At 28.9% G+C, this 27,646-nt stretch overlaps 1 protein-coding gene across 1 annotated transcript in view; it reads left to right on the top strand.

Annotated features, from left to right (window-relative positions):
* The window catches only part of LOC145241557 (glutamate receptor ionotropic, kainate 2-like), a 729,218-nt gene that overhangs the window by 629,024 nt on the left and 72,548 nt on the right, over positions 1–27,646 (top strand). The window contains exon 10 of the mRNA XM_080104625.1: positions 12,533–12,730. Coding sequence (XP_079960751.1) covers positions 12,533–12,730 — 198 coding nt within the window. The remainder of the gene's footprint in view (positions 1–12,532; positions 12,731–27,646) is intronic.

The raw sequence follows: 27,646 nt of genomic DNA, 5'->3' as shown, positions 1-27,646 counted from the left end.
ATCATATATATATATATATATATATATATATTTATATATATATATATATATATATATATATATATAGCTTCAAAATTTTTGATATCTAATGACGTATGCGCCCTCAAAGTTGGGAAATTCTATTTACGTACGCTGCTGCTACGAACTGACGAATCAAATTAATTCACGTTCTGCTATCACCCAATCAGAAACCAGAATTGCTGCAGAAAAATTAAATTTTTAGCATAATTTTTTACGTGTCAACACGAGAGGGACCTTTGGTTCTTTGGCTGCAAAATTTCAACACCCGGAACCTGTACAGAACAACTGTCGACGGAGAATTCGTCATCTCCAGGACTTGTATAGAAAAACTACCCATCGGAAACTAGACATGGCTTACAAATCGAGATATATTATTATTACTATAATATTTTTAAATATTTACAGCATGTAACGATTACTGCCGGTCGAAAGATTTGAACCCTGTCACGAATCCATCTCTGACTCTCAATGAGCAAGAAACAAACCACATTGCCAACTTTAAGCGAGAGAAATACCGTTGAAATTTAAACATTTATTTTTTTATGTCGAGACGCCTGTCCATTGTGATCTAAGTATTATAAAATCATGATGAACGCATACGAGGTTAAATGACCGACTTTCATTTCAGCTGTAAAGTGGTCAATAAAAACAGAGTTCTTAAAGGGGCTGATATAATAAATACTATAATAATTCTTAAATATTTTTAGATTGTACTGTCGTCATATTTTTTTAAGAGTTTCGGTAAGGGGGAGCTAAACAAGAGGTTATGCGGAGCTTCAGATATGCATCACAAGTAGACCATCAGCTGACCTTTCTCCAATTAGGATTGTGGCCTCAGGAAAGCCCACCGGGGATGAGTGCAGGGTCCCTTTCCATGCGCGTCATGGCACTGCAAACAACCCGATATTATTCAACTGTTGATGGAGCAGCCGCTCTAAGCGCTACCAAAGAGTTAGGGCTCCTGTACTACCAGTCGGGAACAGCAACCAGGAACTGTCAATTCGGTACCCTCAACCCTTTAGAAGAAGGTCAACCCAATCTAATCGCTCAGGCATATCTTATACTCAAGCACTCCCAAATACCACCAGACAGTATATGACAAAAGTCTATAAATATTTTGCAAGGATTAAGTATATCAACCAGTTCAACTTGATGAACAGAATTTGAAAAAACTGTTTATTTCACCTTTTATTAATATCTGTCCCTTAATTAATGAAGCTCGATGTAACTACAGAGCATACAAAAATAAATGGCAAAAAGGTAAAATAAGCATATTTTCCCATAAACATATTTCTGCTCATCAAGTTGAACTGATTGATATACTCAGTCCTAGCAAAATATTTATAAACTCTTTGACATTTTACTTGATTTATTTTCCCATGTGAGAGGTATATGCATGTGTGTATGCTTAATACAAGATTGATCCTTGGTTGTTTTTCTGAGAGCGAAACGGATACGTAATTTTATCGAGGTACTTCTTTTAAAAATAATACTCAGTAAGGTGCACAATAAATGGTCGTCGGGATATAATAAAATTTAAATGGGTGATTCCTGATCACAGGTTATTCCAACGCGAACCGAAGTAGCACTAACTCTTAGTAGGTTAAACCGGCTTTCTCCGAAGGAGAAAGTTTTAGGACAGTACGAGGTTCCCAGTCGGTTCCCAGTCGGTTCCCAGTCGCATGTATATCCTTGTCAGGGTAGAAGGCAATGTAAAGTTTGTACAGCTTTTGCGGGAGGTGTTAACATCCTCCAAAATACAGCGCATGGTATTCCTAAATGATGACCCACCTTATACTAGCCATACTCTCCGTTCCTTACCTTTGCTGATCTAAACTACTTTGTCACCGTGAGTATTCCGTAAACGCACATAACCTAAATATAGTTTTTGTCATTGAATCTTCGCCGTCACATCATGAGATTCTGATTAGCCCTATATATGTACCATAATGCGCGACGATATTTCGTAGAAAAAAGTCACTGTAGTGAAATAGAGGAGGAGAAGGAGGTAGCAGGACTGATGGCGTCACTCGGAGATAGCAGAAGATGCAGAAGACGCAGAGAGTGAAGGGGGAAAGACGTGACGGCATGAACATCAGGAAACGACAGCAGACAACAAATTTCCGCTAGCCGGTGAAAACTCTGTGAAACTTGATTATATAAAAGGTAAAGCCCGGACAGGATATAAAAGTCTCTCAAATAGAAAAAAAAAAAGTTCAAATATTTGTTTTATTTGTTTTGCGCTCTGGTGGAGTCGACAGACAAGAGGGAATGAGAAAGGCCCTCCATAACATTACATATATGTTCTCAGCCTGAATTTGCTCACAACACCCCTTCCAGGTTTCCCATTGTCGTCCGTTCACTGATAGAGTTTCTGTTATTGAGGAAACCTTCAAGAAAATTTACAGGTCGTGTGTTTACACGTTGGCTAACATTCAGGGCCTGGTCTACTCAAACAAAATAAACGATGTCGGGAGATTCTGTCACGACATCTCCTTTCATATAAGCTTACTCAAAGTATTTCCAAGCCAACGCGCGTAGGGATGCTGATGGCTTTTTTACAAGCAGAATAAAAGGTCTGTCAGCGTTGCACTTTTTTTTTTACGTCTCGCGTTTTTCCTGGCAGGAGTCGTACATCTTTCCCCCCTTTTTTTTTATTCTTTACAGGAAACTCTCAAGCACGAGATATCGTTTCTCGCACACATGAAAAAATGTTATTTTATGCTAACACTGGAACCCCGATACTGCCAAGATTTGTATTAATCTTATTTTCATCTTTTTTTATGTGAGACGGGTTCCAAGTTCAAATGATAGGGCGTCTCTGCAGTGGGCACACACCAACCATGCGTGCGTATTGTCGAGTCTCATTCTCTCGTTACGCCTCTCACGTGATCTCGAATGTTGTATTCGTCTCTAACGTGATCTCCTTTTTAAACACTTTATTTTTCCCTACCGCTGACGTGATTTCGCATGCATTTGCATATGGACGTCCGCGCTATGTTACATTCCTACAGCTCAGTGGTGTTTGTTAAGATCAAATCTAAGGTAGGAAGTCCCCGTAAACCACTTGTAATCGCAGTATTCATTGATATTCTACAGTATATTGGAACAGCTTAAAATCTTAATGAGTGTTGTATCATTAATAAGAGACGTATACCATCCAGGAACATATATCAACAGAGACCGCACAGACAACCTTCATACAAACCAGAATATGCCGTCTATTTTACATAGGAGGAACCGTTATTCAACAATATAGCTTCTCTAAAATAAAACCGTTTTGTAAATTGCACGAACCGGAAACAATAAAGATTATAGACAGTTCTATATAGTTATATATAAAAGTCGTAAAATCTGAAGTGGTCGATCAGAATCTGAAGTGGTCTCTCAAAATCATTAAATGTAATCTCATCATAATTTTAAAAAGACAGATATTTTCGAAATAATTAATGTTCAGTTATTATTTGTTGTTAATATTATTGCTATATTATTATTATTTTTTATATCTATTTTTTAATCTAGGCATGATTTTTTTTATGTTTATGAGTTTCTGTCACTAAACACCTTTATTGCAGATTATAAATGTGCGTATTAATATATTTTCTAAATTGTTTTTGTCTTATATTCATTTTTCATGACTTCAAAGTTTATATTTATAATGCAGTTATATATATATATATATGCAGTTATATATATATACATATATACGTATATATATATGTATATGTGCATTATATATATATAGATAAATATATATATATATATATATATATATATGTAGATAACTTGTATTTTGTATTAAATTGCCAATTTCCCTTTATTTCATACTCTATTCGATATATTTTTAATGCTAATATTGATGTTCTTTTTATGATCGCTTGTAAACAATGCATAACTTATGTTTTCTTTTCAAAACACTTTCGTGTTTCTCTTTGTTTTGTCGCTATTGCAATGTTCTGTCTGTATTGTTGAGTTTCTTTTATCGTTTCTTGACGTTTTTTTTTCAATATTTACTTATGCATACTTTTTTTATATACACATATACACAACACAAAAGCCTTTATCTTATCTTATCACACTTTTTTATTATTGATATGCTTTTTTTAATAACTTTGTTTTATTGTCTATACAAAGTACTGTGAATTGTATTTGAAAAATGAATATTATGTGGAGCATTGTAATATATATATATATATATATATATATATATATATAATTCCTTATTAAATATGCGTACACTACATTGTACTATGTTTAGAATGCTTTATTCTATATATATATATATATATATATATATATATATATATATTCGGCAATAAATACGTTATCTATCTAAACGCAGTATTATTTCTTATTGCATATATGGACTATGCGAAAATCTATTTTATATTTTTATTGCAAATATATGCAATTTTTATTCGTCTCGTTTTTAATATCTAGTTCCGGAAAAAAAGTTATTGTGATATTTGTTGTTATATTACAATGTGTGTGTGTATATATATATATATATATATATATATATATATATATATATATATATATATATACATATATATATATATATGCGTGTTAGTTTTACACATACATGTGTTTCATAATCTTTCCGATAAATCCCTGTGGCTATAATAATGCTTTCACATAAAAAATAATTTAATATTTTCAATTATGTGTAGCGTACGTACAATATAAAAAAGGGGAATTCATAGATCGATAAAATTTCCCCCAGTAAAAATAAGAGTTTTTTAGCTTAATTCGAAAATGTCAGTCTGGATTACGTTAACCTGAAAAAATCTCTTAACGTAATGTTAATTCAGAAGTGTATACATACATACATATATATATATATATATATATATATGAAAATGTATAATAAAAAAAAACGAATATGAAAAGTATATAACTTTTCTTTTTGTTCTTTCTATCTGTGACGTGGACACAAACTAGTATTATGAAAAAATAAATAACTTTTATTCACTTGTACAGGTATATATATATATATATATATATATATATATATATATCCTTATTTCTAGACGGCATAACGGACATATGCAACATATATATATAGGATCTACTAAAAACTATTTGAATATTGAGGATTCTTATGTTGTTTATATAGAATGTTTATCATCCTGTATTATTCTTTAATTATATATATATATATATATATATATATATATATATATATATATAGACTATGAATGTATACAGGTTTTTAAGATTAATTTTATTTAAGGTTTTCTTTTTCTCTCTTTTTCCATCCTTATATAGTTGAATTCAGTTTTGTAAATGTAAACTATTTTAGAATGCGACTTATGAAAGAGTTAAGTCTGCGATAGATTTTCTCAGAGAATTTACACTACATTTCTTTATTTTTACATATTTATTTACTGAAAGTTTCTTTAGACTATATATATATATATATATATATATATATATATATATATATATGTTTTATCATCCTATAATTTTGTTTTGTACATTTACTTAATTAGTACTACCGTAAGTATAATGCGTTTAATTCTGTGTTAAAAAATAATGCTGATTTATAAATGCAATGATTTCATCGTGTTTATTTATATAACATGTTGTAATTTCATCTCTTCACCTTGTTCATATTTTCAAATCAAAATTACTTGATATATTTAATATATTTTGCCAATGATTTATGCCAATGTATCGCTCATTTTATGATACTGATTTTTTTTTTTGCAAGTTTAATTCACTTCACACTTCATATAAATATAAATGCTTTACTCTGACCATGTTTAACTGACTTTGAGCCAAACACGATTCCAATAGCATCCCATCTTCAAGGACAAAACAATGCTTGCCTGAAAGGGCTTACAAGTTTCTTACATCTTCAAGTATTTGTTTATAATATTTTTATATTTTAATCATTTTTTTTTGTTTCAAACTATTAATTCATGTTATTTGGTGTGATTGCTTTTATTCCAAAAAGAGTCATTTAGATAAAAGCTAAATACTTATTAATGAGGATTGATTTTAGTCTTTTGTTTTACGGCATATCAAGATCTTTCATTTATTTTTGGATTTTCTTTATTCAAAATCCGGTCATTTTTGTTCAAGGATTTTAGGCTACCGATTTTTTTATGTTCAAATGTTTATTCATGGTTTTGTGCTTGGTTTCCTTCTACATCATATCAAAAATATACGTTTTTTTTTAATGTCGAATCAAGTAAAATTGAAATAACTTTTGTCTCATATTACAAATCCATATCTTTGAATATTTAACAACTCTGAGAGTTTTGTTGAAAAATATTTGTTTAGAGGCGTTGCATTTATCTCCAAAAGATATAGCATATTTGCATATTCTTTTAAACATTCATGTAATTTATTCCCTATTAGTTTTTTCGGTTGTCTTATAGGATGATCTTCTTGAGTAAACATAATATAGTATTTTATAATATATATATATATATATATATATATATATACATGCATATAGTCATCCACATACAGTACTGTTTCACTGTATCACAGCTCATCACTGCGGCTATAGAGAAAACAACCTATAGCCTGGATCGAAACCCGATCGCCCACACGACAGTCAAGACCTCTTACCACTACGCTAATCGTGTGCTGCTGTGCAGGCAGTGAATTAACGATATTTTGACATTGCCCAAATGACTAACTTCAATGTGTTTAATCAAAGAGCATCACTTAATACAATAATGGCAGTTTGTATATCATTTCCCAATATGCTAAACCCAAGATCGGGAACATTGTTGTTTTTACTTTAATTTTGTTTAATAATTTTTAATGTAGTTTATTAGATGTGAATCAACTGAATCTTCTGTGTTTATTTAATAATGCTTGATGGACCAAGAAAACGTTATTATACTATATTTACGAAAACAGTATTAGTTACACACGTGTTTCTGCAGTGACTATCTTCAGAGAATCCGCATCATCTTGACTGCATCCTGTTCTTTTCCGGAAGATGTAGACTGATGACGCGTTTTTTTTTTCTATAAAAAAAGTCACTCCAAAAACACACACACACACACATATATATATATATATATATATATATATATATATATATATATATATATATATATATATATTCATATAAACATTGGTGGCTGCATATGTGCATACATGTTCCTGTATCGAATCTCTTCAGAGAAACCGCGTCATCATAAATGAGTTCTCCTCTTATCCTGAATACGTTGGATAATGACGCGTTTTTTTCTAGAAAAGAATCACGTAAAAACATGTATCCGCATATGTAACCAATAATGTTTGTATAAATAAAAGTTATATATATATATATATATGTGTATAAAAGTATATATATATATATATGTGTGTATAAAAGTATATATATATATATATATATATATATATATATATACACACGATGGCCGTTCCAGAATAGACTGTTTATATTTATATATGTACTAGCAGGCCGCCCAGAATTACCCGGTCGTAAAATAGGCTTAAATATGATAATTTGTTTTATGCTGATTTCGTATTTATTGTTATATATTGAGCTCAAATATATAGCAATGATTTAAACAGTTTTTCTTTTTTAAATGACTCGTGCGCCATCACCGAGAATCGAAACCAAAACGTTTAGCTTACGATTTATTATTTTTCCTTTGACTGCTGAGCTCTGGAGACATGTTTGCTGAAAGGCTAAAACTTAAAACATGAACCAATAGCTATTATGTTACGCGTGCATATTCCTAACGTCGTCGTTCGACCTTCGCCTGGCAAATTCCATTTTTTTTTCAATTCTTACACTTTTGCACGAATTTCTTCTTGTTAAAACCCAAATATAAAGCATAGCATTGGTTCAATTGACCTATATATTATGTTTCATGCATGTAGACCTAAAACTGACAGGAGTGAGTAAGGCAAACCTTCTTAACGAAATATATATACGCATGCATAAATATAGACAGAAAGAAATTTGTGTTTACAATAACTTTTTTTTTAAGCAAATACTACGCAAGTATAAATCATGTAGAATATCAGCATGAATAGAATTACACGCAATAGTTAACCACAGATGATCGTCCCATGAGAAAACCGAGCAATCTAATAGGGAATTAATTGAAATGACTGTTTAAAAGAATATGCAAATTAGCTAGATCATTCGCTAGTGAATGCAATTCAACGACCCATTTATAACACAGTAATATTTTCTTTTTAAATAAATAGAAAAAAGGTTCGCCTTCGGGCGAAGACCTTTGTTCTTTTATCAAAGTGTATTATCTGTTCCGGCAGATACTGCAATCAAAGACCATATGTGGGGGCAACCCCATATATCAGACCATTGCTCTTAAGCAATCAGTTTTGGTCAACGTAGGGGAAACCCTTCATACCAATTGTCACTATCCAGTTCTCTCTCGGGGCAGCACGTGCCCCTTCCCTCACTCTCCACATTAAAACACGGCCTTGTGCCTAATTTGCTCAGCGCGGAAGCAAATAAATAATAAATGAATAGAAAAAAAGGTTTTAATATGAATATCAAGATACAATAAAATTCATTAGAGTATAGATTATTAATTAATAAAATAAATACTCGATCGTGTTTGTATTTTAGTATTGAACAAGGCCAATAGCCGTTGGTCGCGTGCTCTCGTGAAATGAATGTGTAAATGTAGGATTGACATGAAAGTCTTAAAGATAAACAAAAATGACTGAAAAATTGGCTGAAATGACTTAAATAAATAAAAAGTAAATGACTTAGAATGACTTTAATGAACTTAAGAATGACTTGAATGCTTAACAAATAACTGGAATCCTTCAAAAACAACTTGAATGATCTGGATAATGACTTGACTGGCTTTGAGGCTGACTGTTTGTAAAGTGGGTGATCATTTTACATTAAATTAATACAAAAAAAGTGATCCCCCACTTTATATCACAAAGTTACAAACATAAGTACAGCATGTAGTAAGAACAGATATTACACTTTGATCTTTGCCAAAAGCCAAGAAAAGCTTAAATAGCTAAGAACAACATCTATTAACAACGGAACTTTGATCTTAATTAAAAAGGCCAAGCACAAAAGTGTTACGGACAAACCGACAGACCGAGGGAGTGACTTATAGAGTCGCTTGCACGCGACTAAAAAGTGGTATTTTCAATTGGGGGAGTTATGAAGCAGGAGCTGTCTTATTTTTAAATCGCCGAAACACCTACATTATAAATAGTTCCTGGTTTTGCATTTCGTAATCTTATTTTGTTTAGTTTTTACTGTTGAATCCATTTTTGTAATTGTGAATTTTCTAGCTGTGAGTCAGTTTACGCTAGTACTAAGTCTGTTCTTTAGTCTCTCTCTCTCTCTCTCTCTATATATATATATATATATATATATATATATATATATATATATATATATATATATATATAGAGAGAGAGAGAGAGAGAGAGAGAGAGATATATATATATAGTTTCCCCAAACTTCTGGCATTGATGGGGGAGAGACTAAAACTTGCTGCTATGGATTCAAATATTCTGTAATGACAGCAAAGGAAGACTTGATTCGATATATTTCTTATGTTATATCTCCCCTCATTTTTTTCTCGCCACTATGTTTATTTTTAACGCTTACGATCAACAAGCATTTAATCCGTCTGCTAAACGTGCTAAATCTGTGATGTATTGTCCCGTTAATATATCTAAGAACTTAAACTGCAGTTATTGTATTATTTTATTTGCGGACTATGATTCTCATTATTTTTAGTTGTTGTTTCACGACGTTTCAGCTAACTATTCTTCTGACCTTTGTCAGGTTGTAACCGCGACAGGATAGGAACTCAGAATCTCCTTACTGCATTTTCAGCAATTACTACGAGTTAGTAGATTCGGAGCTCCAGAGGAATAGTTGGCCGAAACGTCGTGAAACAACAACTAAGAAACATGAAAATAATAGTCCGCAATAAAATAAATTAATTAATAATACTCATCCCAATAACGAATACCAATTAAATAATGTATATGCATTTATTTTATTCTCCTTTTTATACGTAAAATAATAAAACTGTTTATGAGAGAGAGAGAGAGAGAGTAATTTATAAAAATATATTCGTGAGAATTCGTCAGGCTTAAGCCTGACGAATTCTCACAAGAACGAAATGCGGAAGATTCTGTGTAGCTTAATTGCCATATATATTTTTATAAATTACTACTTAGCTCTACCTATGTATTGAGCACTTGAAGTAAATACTGAAAGTTTAAGCATAAATTTATACTTTCGTATATTAATTCATGTGATTAAACGAAGTAGTCTCTCTCTCTCTCTCTCTCTATATATATATATATATATATAAGTCTAAATGATGATTTTTATGTTGTTGTTTTTTGCCATTGTGTTTATTTATAACACGGTTATCGGCATTTTATCGGTCGTTAAACAAGCTTGACATACTAATTTCAGTCTGTCTTCTCGTTAACACATACGAAAATCAGTATCTTCTTGTCTCTTGGCCATTCTCGTTTTAGTTGAAAATAGGAATTCGAACATTAGATACAATGAGCGTCTCAAAGACTATCTGTCCTTGTTTTCCCTGATTTATGAATATTTATCCCTCGACTTCAAAACCAACGGAGTATCGTTAATTTTTTTTTAAATGACATTATACTTATTTACTACGTAGATATAAGTTTGTTTGTTTTTTGTCACACATTCATTAGTTTAAATATATATATTCACTGTTGTTTGTCTGGTAGTTTTGCTTGGAAAATAGTTGTTTACGATGCTGTAGAACACGATTGAGTTTTGAAATGGGGAAGCAAAACAGAGCAGAAACAGCAATGTTTGATACATTTAACCTCAGAATAAGAAAGAAATAAGAATAAGGATTTTTTTTTATAGCTCGGAATCAAAGCTAATAGAGTATCGGCTTTTTTTTTTTTTTTTTTTGTAGTGGCCTTATAATTGTTGACTGCAGAATGTTGCTGGCATTGTGCCCTTCTAAGACGTCCATGCTCTCAGGCTTTGCCTTCTCTTTTCTATAGGGGTTTGTTTATTGCTAATCTCATGCCTTCTAGTGCACCCCTGCAAGGTAATGCCGACGGGGCTGCCAAGGCATTTTTAAAGATTTTTTTTTTATATATATATTGCTGGCTCTTTATCCCTACAAACCAAGAGATTTCAAATCATTGAAGAAAGATGACTGTTCTTATTGTAATCATTATTTTTACGCTCAAATCCGTCTCTATTTTAGGCGGCAAGTACTTGTAATTATTTTGTTTAATATCCTGTATTTGGTGTTTATTTCTCTCCTATCGCGATATACGACATAGTCACGTTGATACACCGGTCCCCCTTTGATCACATTAGTACTAAAAAGGTTTACGATTTAGTAATTCAAGGTGTTGTATGTGCTTTCTGCTTATTTCTACATTGTTTTCAATCGTCCTGGACTTCTCCTTGCAACTGAACTCAAGCAGTGACGATTCAGGAGATATGTCGTTTGGGATATCGCAGCCTTTGCCTTACACTATCACTAACAGTTATCCTTACAGGCGGGTGGGTATCAATTTTCTTTTGAGATTGAACAAAGGCTTCCACTTTCACCGCGCGAAATGTGAAATTAGTGTCGGGAAGTGGGATTGAAATGTCAGTGCCCAAGTAGATGATCACTTTGACCCTGAAAAAGGATTTTTATGTAGCACCGGCAGAGGATCTTCAGGCGATTACTAATAAACTAACTTTATCATGAAAGGAGAAGGCAAAGCCTGGGAGAGAGAACCTCCTAGAACTGCATAGAGTCAACAGGAACAGGTCATAATATGCAGGTCTAATCTCTTGCCAATAAAAAATGAACCTGCAAAAAAGGCGTATGTAACACCATAAACCTTCCTCGGCAGGGGAGCCTCAAACGATGTGCAAAAATCTAACTTATTTCCAAAGAGAGAAAGGCAAAGCCTGCGAGGGTGCGTCTCTTAGAACTGCCCAAGACTAGCGTTACACCGCAATCAACAAGGAACAGGTCATAACATGCAGGTCTCATCTCTTGATTTGGGAGCCGAGAAAAAATAACCCTGTAAAAACGGTTTATGTAGCACGATGCGGTTTCCGCGGCAGGGGAACTTCAAACAATTAGCAATAGTCTACCCTCTTCTCAAAGAGAAGGTAAAGAATGTGAGGGTGAGTCTCCTAAAACTACCTAGCATAACACCGCAATCAACAAGGAACAGGTCATAATGTGAAGGTATAATTTATGTGGATTTTTGGAGCTGAGAGAAATAATTCTCCAGATGATTGTATGTCTTTGTTTTAAATGCTCTGTAGTTCTTCTGTGGACGAATAAATCGTTTTCATTAGAGAGTACTTCGTCTAGAGCACTTAATACTGCTTTCAGATCATCTCTATCGAACATATATTTTACACAAGAGTAGGCGTTTATCTGAACTTCCAAGCACCTCTAGTTTTAATCTGTTTAATATTTTGATAATTTTGCGTTTGATTGTAATTATTTGTTGTTCTGTGCACTAACCAATTATTTCTCCCCTATTTACTTGACAGGAGAAGCCTTATATTATGGTAAAGGATGAAAATGCTGAAGGCAACAGCCGTTACGAAGGTTTCTGCATTGATCTCCTTCACGAGATCGCACAAATTGTGGGATTTGAATACACCATCGAACTAGTACCCGATGGCAAATATGGCGCCCCCAATGACAACCAAGAGTGGGATGGAATGATACGACAGTTGATCGACAGGGTCAGTCCATTTTTATTATCTTTTTCTTTTCGTTTTTTTTTTTTAAATTTCTTTGTTTTCTTTCTACTCTTAAAATTATGTTGTTTTTTTCTCCTGCTCAAGGTATATGTACATTTCATTATGGATACACATGCAGACTAAGGATTAACAAGATCAATTTGAATCTTATGTATGGCATGCCAACAGTTATTTATGATTTGGACAAAAACATTAACGAGCAATTCCATTCGAGTCTATGGAAAAATAACAGATTACTGATAAACGATATTTTTATAGCATAAGTGTTGTATCTAGTAAAGAAACCATTGATGTGATTTGAAACTAAACACGCGAAGCATGCATAGTCACAGGGAACGAGACATAAAAAATGGCCCAGTTCAGTATTTACCCCCACCCCCATTTAAACCCAAAAGTTCCCACGGGACGTCGAATTCTGGTGAAAATGAACAAACGGTACAGTTTTAGGCATTAACATATGTAAATTTGAGTTCTGCATCATGCAAAAAGAAGAAATTACTGTCCATCTTTTGCACCCCCCCCCCCCATTTAGCCCCAAAAGTCACCAAGGCCTAAACAAATTTTAAATTGAGTTCAGCACCATGAAAAACTGCTAAATAGACATGCATAGAACATTTCGGACAAATATGGAAAATAGTCGCAAAAATGGAGTCACACTCATGTGTTATCGCGAAGTATTAACAAACAAAATTATATAGAAATCAGTTAGCTACAACTTTTAAGAAAGTTTTATAAAAGTTCAAGGCATCAATTTTTTTAATAAGCACAAAAGTGTCAATTTTAGCAATTTTAACCCGAAATAACCCCTAGGAGGGCAACCGGAATTTTCCCGGAATACCCGTTCTGTTACTTCTTTTTTTTTTATTATTACATTTTCACCCCAAACAAGGCAAATTGCCACTTTGGTGTAGGGGGCTACTATCAGGGGCAACAACTACTGGGGTACTATGTAGGGATTTGGGCAGCAAGGTGTCGGTTCACGTTACACTTGAACTTCTGCACGTCAGTACTGTTGGGGAAGCAGGGACCTGGAATGGAATTCCAGAGTCTAGCGGTTCTGGGGAAGAAACTATTGGAGTAAAAAGATCTTTTACATCTAGGGATCTCTACAGTGTGGGGGTGAGATTTAGCAGCCTGTCGGGTTTGTCGAGGGTGCACACGTCGTGGGGGCACAAGTGATTGCAGTTCGTCAGAGCATTCACCACTAAAATACTTGTAGAAAAGGCAGAGGGATGCAACATTTCGTCGATGGGACAGAGGCTGAAACTTAGATGCCAGTTCAGGGCCTATCAGGTTTGCGACTCTCTTTTGAACCTTGTCAAGGAGCGAGAGACTAGTAGCAGATGCACCAGCCCAGATGTGGCAGCAATACTCCATACATGGGCGAATGGTGGCCTTATAGAGATACAGGATACTTTCGGGTGTTAGTAGTTTTCTAGCACGGTAGAGAGAGCCCACATTTCTTGCAGCGGCCCTGGCATTGCCTTCAATGTAATTGTTCCAACTCATGTTTCCTGTGAACGTTAGGCCAAGGAGTTTGAAAGATGGACTCTCAGATAAAGAGTCATTGGCCATTGCTATGGGTGGTAGAGAGGGTTTCTTGTAATTATTGAATGAAACTAGTTTAGTCTTGGCAGCATTGAACGCGACCAACCACTTTTGTCCCCATTCCACTAAAGATTGGAGGTCTTCCTCTAGTGTTTCTGCCATTTCTTTAGAAATGTGTTCATTCGTCTTCCTGTCGTGCCTGCCATAGAGTGTAGTGTCATCAGCATATATACCCATCTCAGAGGCAATGTTGTCGGGGAGGTCATTTATGAATATCAGGAACAATAGAGGTCCAAGGATAGAACCCTGGGGCACCCCCGCATTTATATCATATTGTTTAGATGTACGACCGTCGATGACAACCTGGATTTTTCTCTTATCTAAGAAGGATTTAATTATGTTAAGTATTCTACCAGTGATACCGTATGATCTGATTTTACTGAGGAGACCCTCCTGCCATACCCTGTCAAAAGCCTTAGATATTTCTAGAGCTACCGCTCTGCCCTCCCCCGCGTTGTCCAGTGAATGGTATATACGTTCAGAGATCACAGTTAGGATGTCTGCTGTGGAACGGGCTTGTCTAAATCCATCATGTTTAATGTTTGCAAAATTTCAAAAAGTTCCAAGACGTAGTTATTTAGAAAAGTGCGAACGGACAAGGGTCAATGTACAGATCCACCCCCTATTTTATTTTGTCGGGGACCAAAAAGGCATATATATATATATATATATATATATATATATATATATATATATAAGAAATTTGTAGAGACTTAGCATACATTATATATAAAAAATGTCAATAGACACGAAATAAGGAAAATAGTATTTTATTTATATTCTTTGTCGAAAAATAAACATGTAAATTTAAGTTTACAGAATTTAAATCCAATTTTCTAAATATATTACTGCTTCTCGTTTACATAAGTTTACGAGTACATAAACACTATTCAGAGATAGGCCACGGTTTTTAATCGGTTTGGGTCAAAAATTTGAGCTGCCAACGTATCAAAGTTCAAAAGATGTGACCTTTGCAGTGTCTAGCAAACTACTCAGATAATTTTGCGTCTAAACATTTAATATTTATACATAACGGGTATTCAGACAAGCGGCCAGCATTTTAATCAGTTTGGGAGCGAAAATTTGTCTGCCAAAAGGTCAAAGTAGAATGAGTTGACCTTTGAAGATTCTACCAAATTCTTCCGCCAATTGTTTGTCTAAGGACATGAAATTTTAGATGTAGGTAACTTGAACATGGGTAACACTTTGTATTTTGATTTGAGACCAAAATAATAAATGTTGATGGCTCAAAATTGGGGTCAAATTTTATAAAACATTGACTTCTGCGGCCTCTACAAATTACTCAAACAAATTTTAGTCTAAACATTTGAAACCTTACATAAAGTGTATTCAAACGCAGGGCAAGTTATGAACAGTACATAGACCCCAAACAAAGTCGGGCTGAACTTCTAAAATATATTTAAACTTAAAACATTTTTGTTGTAAATGTTTATTAATTTTTATGCTTAATTTTTATGTTTAATTTTATTTGTCTTTATTTTATTTTAAAATTGTGAATCCTCATATATATGTATATATATATAAACAGTCCATAAAAAATACAATTATTTTACCCGTTTCTCAGTTTTCTGCGGCTCTGCGCCACAGAGAAGATGCACTTTGAAACATTGAGACAAACTGACAGACATAGTGAGTTTTACAAATTAGATTTGAGATTTAGAATAAAAGAAAAACACTCGAAGCGAACTTGGAAATCCATGAATAAAAGAAGCAACAACCTTTTAAAAATCTATACCATAATACAATATGATCCTTTGACGATAAATCTGGTATCCCGGAATTTAAATCGTGAGCGTATTTTCCATGCCCTAATCCGGAGGCATAATCCGATGAATTGTGTTTTAGAAACAATGCTCATCTACAAACAATAGCGATTGTATTAACCTTTTTCCCAATCCATGTTTTCGTTATTTTTTTAATCAGATTTAAAAAAGAAAACAGAAAAAGAAAACTCTTTTACGAACAAACAGAAACTTAAATCAATTTAAACCCAATTCTGAAACAAAACAAAATATAATTCGAAATAAATAATCATTGCAGATTCCATGGCATATTGAACCTCACTCATCAGATATGTTTATCACAGTTTTATTTTTGCTGTCAGTCTACCAAGATGTCGTTTGTTGGTGACTGCGTTTAAATGCAAGGTTCCTTAAGTTTCAAGACCTTTTTTCGTAAGAGCCTTTTTTTAAGAGTACACTCATGTTTCATCGTTCCTACAATTTCTGGAGGGCGCCATGGAAGTCATCTTTTGTGAGCATGTCTATGACCCTCGCATAGCCTTTTTTTTGTTTCGTAAAATGTCTCATAACGGTAGCCTCTAAGGTTTTTCTTTGAGTTTAGATTATAACCAAAAGTCACAAGGTCTGAACTACAAGAAGAGTGATGAACTCTCTTGATGGCCATCTTGGTCAAATAGTCTGTGACAAGGATGGAGGATATATATATATATATATATATATATATATATATATATCCGATATGCTGATAGTTTGGTCCGTTATTGTAGCATCGTAAACAAGGGATTCAGCTTTACCGTTCTCCTCTAATGGCACTTTTTTGGTCCTGCAAGACCAGTCTACGTTAACTATCTTTCCTCCTTCCTTAGATATAATAGACTTGATCGATGCTGCTGTCGACTAACTTACTTTCACAGTATTCCTAGTAAAGATTTTGTGCAGTTTGTGCTTTTCTGGGGAATGCTTATCAAAAACCCTACGAAAAAAAATGTCATACTCTAGTTTTTGTATTAAGTGAGAACGGAGGTAAGAACCAAATTATATTTCGTCTCCTATTTCTTTTTCATCCTGAGTCTGTTGGAATTTTATATTTTCACTGAATCCATTTTCATGTAGTGCCTCTATACTTTATAATATGGCGCTGCTTGTTCGAACACTTCAGCGTTCGAAGAAAGTCTTGATATTCTTTTGCTAATATTTGCTACAATATTTTTAAACACTGTGGGTGGGTGGCATGACCCCTACGTTATGTACAGGAGTTTTTTTTTTTTTAGTTTATGGAAGGGTTTATACGTATCTCGAAATCTAGAGTGTCATCTAAAAAATGCACTTTGTATAAATATGTCTTTATAGTTATTTTAATATCTAGTTCTTTGAAAAAAAAAAATTAGCTAAATCTTTTCTAAGATTTTCTAGTGTACTTCCATTGCAGTCTAGCGATAGGCAAAGTCCATCATCCCTATATGACTCAAAAAGGTGGCCTTGGAATTTGTTTTTCATGGTGTTTAATAGAAAAATTCAACAAGATCACAGACACACACTGTCATAAGATCCCATCTCGACATCAAAAGGGTCTTCTGGATTTGATTTCTTTTTACATCCCAGGTGACCGTGTATTCTGCTTGCATACATTTGCATGTATCTCATTGAATCCAGGGTGACTCTGGGTAATCTGTAAGTATATATGTGAACGTATCTCGTTGAATCCCATGATTCTTGGATTGTTACAAATTTCGACAATTTAATCCACATTATCGCTCACCTGTCTTAAATAAGAACTTTCAGACATTGTAATGAAAAACCAGCCACGACAAACACATCAACCAAATGACTCGCATTTCATCATTTTTCATAATTTTTGGATATGTTACTAATTTCACCAAACAGAGTTAAGCAATATGTAGTCTGGTCATTCTAATATAGGTGACTACTTGGGATTACCAAATGACATGCAGATCACTAAAGTTAAGCAATATGTAGTCTTGTCATTATCAGATGGGTGACTACTTGAGAATACAATATGCTTTATGTAGATCATCACAGTTAAGCAACAATGCGGTTTGTCATTCTAAGATGGGCGACTATATTTTGATGTGAAAAGTAATGATTTTTCCAGAGGGTAAAGTGTAAATTTAAATCAAAGTTTGATTTTCTTCTTATCTCTTTTACTATATCTCTAATTAGAGACTTCCTATCTAGACTGATTTAGATTTAGTCGGGTTTATTAGGCTGCAGGTCGGATTATTAATAAACTTTTCCTTGCTAACCTATTAACTCTGTATTCTATGCTTAACACTGTGGCTACTTCTGTAGCCTTATAGTACATAGATCTATAAGTATCCTAATATTATATGTATTAAATTATATATTTATATATTACATTATATATATATATATATTACATTATATATATATATATTACATTATATATATATATATTACATTATATATATATATATTACATTAGATATATATATTACATTATATATATATATTACATTATATATATTACATTATATATATATTACATTATATATATATATTACATTATATATATATTACATTATATATATATATATATTACATTATATATATATATATATTACATTATATATATATATATATATTACATTATATATATATATATATATTACATTATATATATATATATTACATTATATATATATTACATTATATATATATTACATTATATATATATATTACATTATATATATATATATATATTACATTATATATATATATATATTACATTATATATATATATATATATATATTACATTTTATATATATATTACATTATATATATATATATATTACATTATATATATATATATTACATTATATATATATATATTACATTATATATATATATATATATTACATTATATATATATATATATTACATTATATATATATATATATTACATTATATATATATATATATTACATTATATATATATATATATATTACATTATATATATATATATATATTACATTATATATATATATATATATATATATTACATTATATATATATATTACATTATATATATATATATATATTACATTATATATATATATATATATTACATTATATATATATATTACATTATATATATATATATATATATTACATTATATATATATATATTACATTATATATATATATATATATTACATTATATATATATTACATTATATATATATTACATTATATATATATATATATTACATTATATATATATATATTACATTATATATATATATTACATTATATATATATATATTACATTATATATATATATATTACATTATATATATATATTACATTATATATATATATATATTACATTATATATATATATATATTACATTATATATATATATATATTACATTATATATATATATATATTACATTATATATATATATATTACATTATATATATATATTACATTATATATATATATATATTACATTATATATATATATATATTACATTATATATATATATATATTACATTATATATATATATATTACATTATATATATATATATTACATTATATATATATATTACATTATATATATATATATATATATTACATTATATATATATATATATTACATTATATATATATATTACATTATATATATATATATATATTACATTATATATATATATATATTACATTATATATATATATATATTACATTATATATATATATATTACATTATATATATATATATATTACATTATATATATATATATATTACATTATATATATATATATTACATTATATATATATATATTACATTATATATATATATATTACATTATATATATATATATATTACATTATATATATATATATATATATATTACATTATATATATATATTACATTATATATATATATATATATATATATTACATTATATATATATATATATTACATTATATATATATATATATTACATTATATATATATATTACATTATATATATATTACATTATATATATATTACATTATATATATATATATATTACATTATATATATATATATATTACATTATATATATATATATATATTACATTATATATATATATATATTACATTATATATATATATATATTACATTATATATATATATATATTACATTATATATATATATTACATTATATATATATTACATTATATATATATTACATTATATATATATATATATTACATTATATATATATTACATTATATATATATATATATTACATTATATATATATTACATTATATATATATATATATATATTACATTATATATATATATATATATATTACATTATATATATATATATATATATATTACATTATATATATATATATATTACATTATATATATATATATATATATTACATTATATATATATATATATATTACATTATATATATATATATATATATATTACATTATATATATATATATATATATTACATTATATATATATATATATTACATTATATATATATATATATTACATTATATATATATATATATATTACATTATATATATATATATATATATATTACATTATATATATATATATATATTACATTATATATATATATATATATTACATTATATATATATATATATATATATTACATTATATATATATATATATATATTACATTATATATATATATATATATATTACATTATATATATATATATTACATTATATATATATATATTACATTATATATATATATATATATTACATTATATATATATATATATATTACATTATATATATATATATATATATATATATTACATTATATATATATATATATATATATTACATTATATATATATATATATATATATATTACATTATATATATATATATATATATATATTACATTATATATATATATATATATATTACATTATATATATATATATATATATATATATTACATTATATATATATATATATATATTACATTATATATATATATATATATATATATTACATTATATATATATATATATATATATATATATTACATTATATATATATATATATTACATTATATATATATATATATATATATTACATTATATATATATATATATATTACATTATATATATATATATATTACATTATATATATATATTACATTATATATATATATATTACATTATATATATATATATATATATTACATTATATATATATATTACATTATATATATATATATTACATTATATATATATATATATATATTACATTATATATATATATATATATTACATTATATATATATATATATATTACATTATATATATATATATTACATTATATATATATATATTACATTATATATATATTACATTATATATATATATATTACATTATATATATATATATATATTACATTATATATATATATATATATTACATTATATATATATATATATTACATTATATATATATATATATATATATTACATTATATATATATATATATATTACATTATATATATATATATATTACATTATATATATATATATATTACATTATATATATATATATATATATATATATATATTACATTATATATATATATATATTACATTATATATATATATATATATATATATTACATTATATATATATATATATTACATTATATATATATATATATATATATATATATATTACATTATATATATATATATATTACATTATATATATATATATATATATATATATTACATTATATATATATATATATTACATTATATATATATATATATAACTATATATTACATTATATATATATATATATATTACATTATATATATATATATATATATATATATATATTACATTATATATATATATATATATATATATATATTACATTATATATATATATATATATATTACATTATATATATATATATATATATTACATTATATATATATATATATTACATTATATATATATATATATATATTACATTATATATATATATATATATATATATATATATATTACATTATATATATATATATTACATTATATATATATATATATTACATTATATATATATATATTACATTATATATATATATATATTACATTATATATATATATATTACCTTATATATATCATTATATATATATTACATTATATATATATATATTACATATATATATATTACATTATATATATATATTACATTATATATATATATTACATTATATATATATTACATTATATATATATTACATTATATATATATATTACATTATATATATATATTACATTATATATATATTACATTATATATATATATTACATTATATATATATTACATTATATATATATTACATTATATATATATTACATTATATATATTACATTATATATATATATATTACAGTATATATATATATTACATTATATATTACATTATATATATATATATATATATATATATTACATTATATATATGTATATATACTAGAATGGGGGCCCGGCGTTGCCCGGGTGTTTGAAGGTGTATGCTGAGCAAAAAAAAAGGGTTAATTATTTTTAAATTTAACCCCTACTATGACCACTTAACATGGATTGTTTTTGGCTCAAATCCAGTTATTAAGTAAGATCCATGTCCCAGAACCTATATCTAAAATTTCATGTGTGTAGACCCAAAATTGTCGGAGGAGTTTGGTAGCTTTCTTCAGGGTCAAATCGTTTAACTTTGACCCTTTAACTGTCAAATTTCTTGCCAAAAACGGATCATATAGATTTTCCCAATATCAAATTTCGAGTCTGTAGACTAAAAAATGACAAAGTTATTTCGTAGGAAAATGTACACAGACACACAGCCACGTTACCTTTTCTAGATATATATATATATATATATATATAGATATATATATATTACATGCATATATTTATATATCTATAAAACTGGAAGTGTCTTTCGTCGGATGTACATTTCCCTACACAATAATTCTGTTAATTTTCTGTGTACAGACTCGAAATCTTATATACAGGAAATGAAGATTTGGGAAAATCTTTGTAATTTGTTTCTGGCCAGAAATTTTGCTGTTAAGACGTTAAAGTTCAACGATTTGTCCTCTCAGAATGCTACCAAACTCCTCCGCCTATTTTGGGCCGAAACACTTGAAATTTTGGATGTTCCTTGGACATGGATCTAAATTAATAACTTGATTTGAGCTCAAAACAATAAATTTAAGGGTCATAATAGGGATCAAAGTTTTAAGAGAAATGGATCGTTTCGGTCTCTACAAAATTACAATTTCTGGTCTAAACATTTGAAATTTTATATAAAGGGTACTCAGAGGTAGGGCAAGCTTTTTAAGCGGGTTGGTCGAAAATTTGAGTTACCAATATATAAATGTATGTATGTATGTATGTTTGCATGTCTGCCTTAAACTTTCGACAGAGGCGACGGTTTTTTTACAAAATAAGGATCGTTTTGAGGTCCGACCTTCGGGCGACAAGTATCGACAAATTGGCTAAAAACATTAATATTATCATATTCAACTGGGCACTTTTCTACAGTGGGGGGGGTCGCTTTTTTCGTCGATATTTTCGAAAGTCGTCCTCTACTTTCGACTGTATAGTCTTTATTAAAACCCATGTCACTTCCGGTTTGGCAGTGGTCGTAACAGCAAAGACGTCAGGTTTTTCCCGTTCTTTTCCTCCTTTGCGGTATGGGTTCGAGCCTGCCTTCTTATTACCACTTTTTTTTTTTTGCTCAATACACCCCCCAAACCCCGGGATTAAATGCCCGTAAAATATATATATATATATATATATATATATATATATATATATATATATATATATATATATATACATAAACATTAAATGCACACATATATATATATATATATATATATATATATATATATATATATATATATATATAAATTACACACGTATATACATAGACATCGCGAATGAGATCCTATGAAGGGATGTCCAAGTCGACTGCAGGCAAGCTTGTGGCTGCCGAGCCCGATGCATACCAAGCAGGTTTGGCCGCAGTGGCTACAAACAAAAGTCAGGTCGATAGGGTGCTGAAGCTTCCCGGATCTTTTCAGATTTTATGTGTGGAAAACCTCAAAGGATGTTAAACCCGGGTGGAGAGCGCGTCGCCAGCTGTCACTGTCAGTAGCGAGATTAAACTACTGGGGGTGGTCAATGTGACAGAAACCGAGGGACTTGTTCAGTCTTTTTATCGTTTCTTTAGTACTCCTCTGTCACGGCGACCAATAGAGAGTTCGCCATATAGAACGTATTACTTGTGTAATATATATATATATATATATATATATATATACCTAATTCATTTACTCGCATAAATTAATATACGAAAGTATAAATTTATGCGTAAACTAAGTATTTACTTAAAAAGTGGTTAATACGTAGGTAGAGCTAGTTAGTAAGTTATAAAATATATATGGCGATTAAGCTACACTGAATATTCCGCGTTTCATCCACTCTAGGATTCTTTTAAGGCTTATGCGCTATATATATATATATATATATATATATATATATATATACACAGTTTGACCCAAAAGAAAAACGGGCCCCACCTCTAATTAGCCCCCTTTTCTTAGTGTTTTGTCCGAATGAAATGACACTTTGGTCATAACTAGTTTATTATATTCAAAACATCACATAAAAACACTAGGATGTTTTGCCTTTTTTTCTCCGTTATATATTTAGCTTTTGTTTTTTGGGGGTCACCCTATATATATATATATATATATATATATATATATATATATATATGTGTGTGTGTGTGTGTGTATACATACATGTATATACCATATGTACATATCTGTGTGTATATATATATACATACACGTATATACCATATGTACATATATACAATATGCACATATATACCATATGTACATATATACAATATGCACATATATATGTACATATATACACACATATATACCATATGCACATATATGTACACATGGAATATATATTTATTTATATATACACATATATGTGCATATGGAATATATATGTACACATTGAATATATATGCATGTGTATATATATATACGTACATATATATTCCATGTGTACATATATAAACACATATATATTACATATGCACATATATACACACATATATATTACATATGCACATATAGATGTGTATATATGCATATATATTACATATGCACATATAGATGTGTATATATATACATATATATTACATATGCACATATAGATGTGTATATATATACATATATGTTACATATGCACATATAGATGTGTGTATATATACATATATGCTACATATGCACATATAGATGTGTGTATATATATACATATATATTACATATGCACATATAGATGTTTATATATACACATATATATTACATATGCACATATAGATGTTTATATATACACATATATATTACATATGCAGATATAGATGGTTATATATACACATATATATTACATATGCAGATATAGATGGTTATATATACACATATATATTACATATGCACATATAGATGTGTATATATACACATATATATTACATATACACATATAGATGCGTATATATATACACATATATATTAAATATGCAGATATAGATGTGGATATATAGACATATATATTACATGTGTATATATATGTATATATATACATTACATATATACATTTATGTGTGTATATATATATTTATTTCATATGTACATATATATATATATATATATTTATTTCATATGTACATATATATATATACATTTCATGTGTATATATATATATTTCATATGTACATATATATATATTTCATATTTACAATTATCAATACCGCTTATGCCAAATTTCGAGTCTTTAGACCGAAAATTGACAAAGTTATTTGGTATGAAAATGTAGACAGACAGACACTGTCACAGGTATACGAGCATGGGTGTTCGGCGTTACCCGAGTGTTTGAGGTGTATATAGAGCAAATAAAATGGTAGTAGAAAGACAGGCTTGAACCCGTTCCGGAAGAAAGAAAAGAACGGGAAAAAACCTGACGTCTTTGCTGTTACGACCACCGCCAAACGTAGGTTTTAATTAAGGCTAGACAATCGAAAATAGAGGAGATGACTTTCGAAAATATCGGTGGAAAAAGCGAGCCATCCTTGTAGAGAAATGTCCAGTTGAGGGTGAAGAAATTAATGTTTGTAGCTAATTTTTCGATATTTGTTGTCTGAAGGGTCGATTCAAAACGATACTGATCTTATGAAAATCCGTCGCCTCTGTTGAAAGTTTTAGGCAGACATGCAAACATAGATTTATATATGTGTAGCTCAAATTTTCGACCCAAAGCACTTAAAATGCTTGCCCTATCTCTGACTACCCTTTATATAAAATTTCAAATGTTTAGACCAGAAATTGTCTGAGTAATTTGGAGACCGCAGAGGTCAATTTATTTTTTAACTGTTTCCCCTATTATGACTTCTTAACATTATTTTTTTTGGGGGGGGAGGGGCTCAAATCAAGTTAATTATTTAGATCCATGTCCAAGGAACCTATATCTAAAATTTCAATTGTTTGGACCCAAAATTGGCGGAGGAGTTTGGTAGAGTTCTTAACAACAAAATTTCTGGCCAGAAACGGACTGCAAAGATTTCTACAAATCTTCATAGAGTTATTGCGTAGGAAAATGTACACAAACAGACAGACACTTTCACTTTTATAGATATGTGTATTCGTGTATATACATATATATTGCATAAGTATATATTATATATGTATGTATATCTATATATCTATAAAAGTGAAAGCGTCTGTGTGTGTGTCTGTCTCGCTGTGTACATTTCCCTACACAATAACTCTGTCAGTTTTAAGTCTACAGATTCAAAATTTGATGTACAGGATTTGGGAAATAAATGGTTACGGATCATAAGAGGGGTCAAAGTTTTAAAAAAAAATGTGATCGCTTCGGTCTCTACAAAATTACTAAGACAATTTCTGGTCTAAACATTTGAAATTTTACATAAAGGGTAAGCAGAGATAGGGCAAGCTTTTAAGCGGTTTGGGTCGAAAATTCTTAGTTACCAATATATAAATGTTTGTATGTACTTTTGCATGTCTGCTTCAAACTTTCGATAGAGGCGACGGATTTTCACAAGATCAGTATCATTTTGAAGTTCGATCCTTCCGACGACAAATGGGTGCTGGATATGACCTTAAACTATATCCGATGGTGAGCCCCAGTTTGCGGGCTTTGGGGAGTATGAAGCCACCCTTCATTGGTATTGTTCCCAGGTCCACTCTGACCCGGAGTGGTAGTACCTGTTAGGGTCCCAACTATGGGTTAAATAGAAACCGACTTAAAAAAAAAAACAAATATACTCTTAAAAAATTGTTCTTCAAAATCACTGGATTCGAGATTAAATAACCCAAAAGGGTTGATATGCCG

This window comes from Euprymna scolopes, chromosome 20 (genome assembly GCF_053919585.1).
Source record: "Euprymna scolopes isolate OS-2025 chromosome 20, ASM5391958v1, whole genome shotgun sequence".
NCBI classification, from domain to species: domain Eukaryota; kingdom Metazoa; phylum Mollusca; class Cephalopoda; order Sepiida; family Sepiolidae; genus Euprymna; species Euprymna scolopes.
This window is presented reverse-complemented; position numbering and strand designations above follow the sequence as displayed.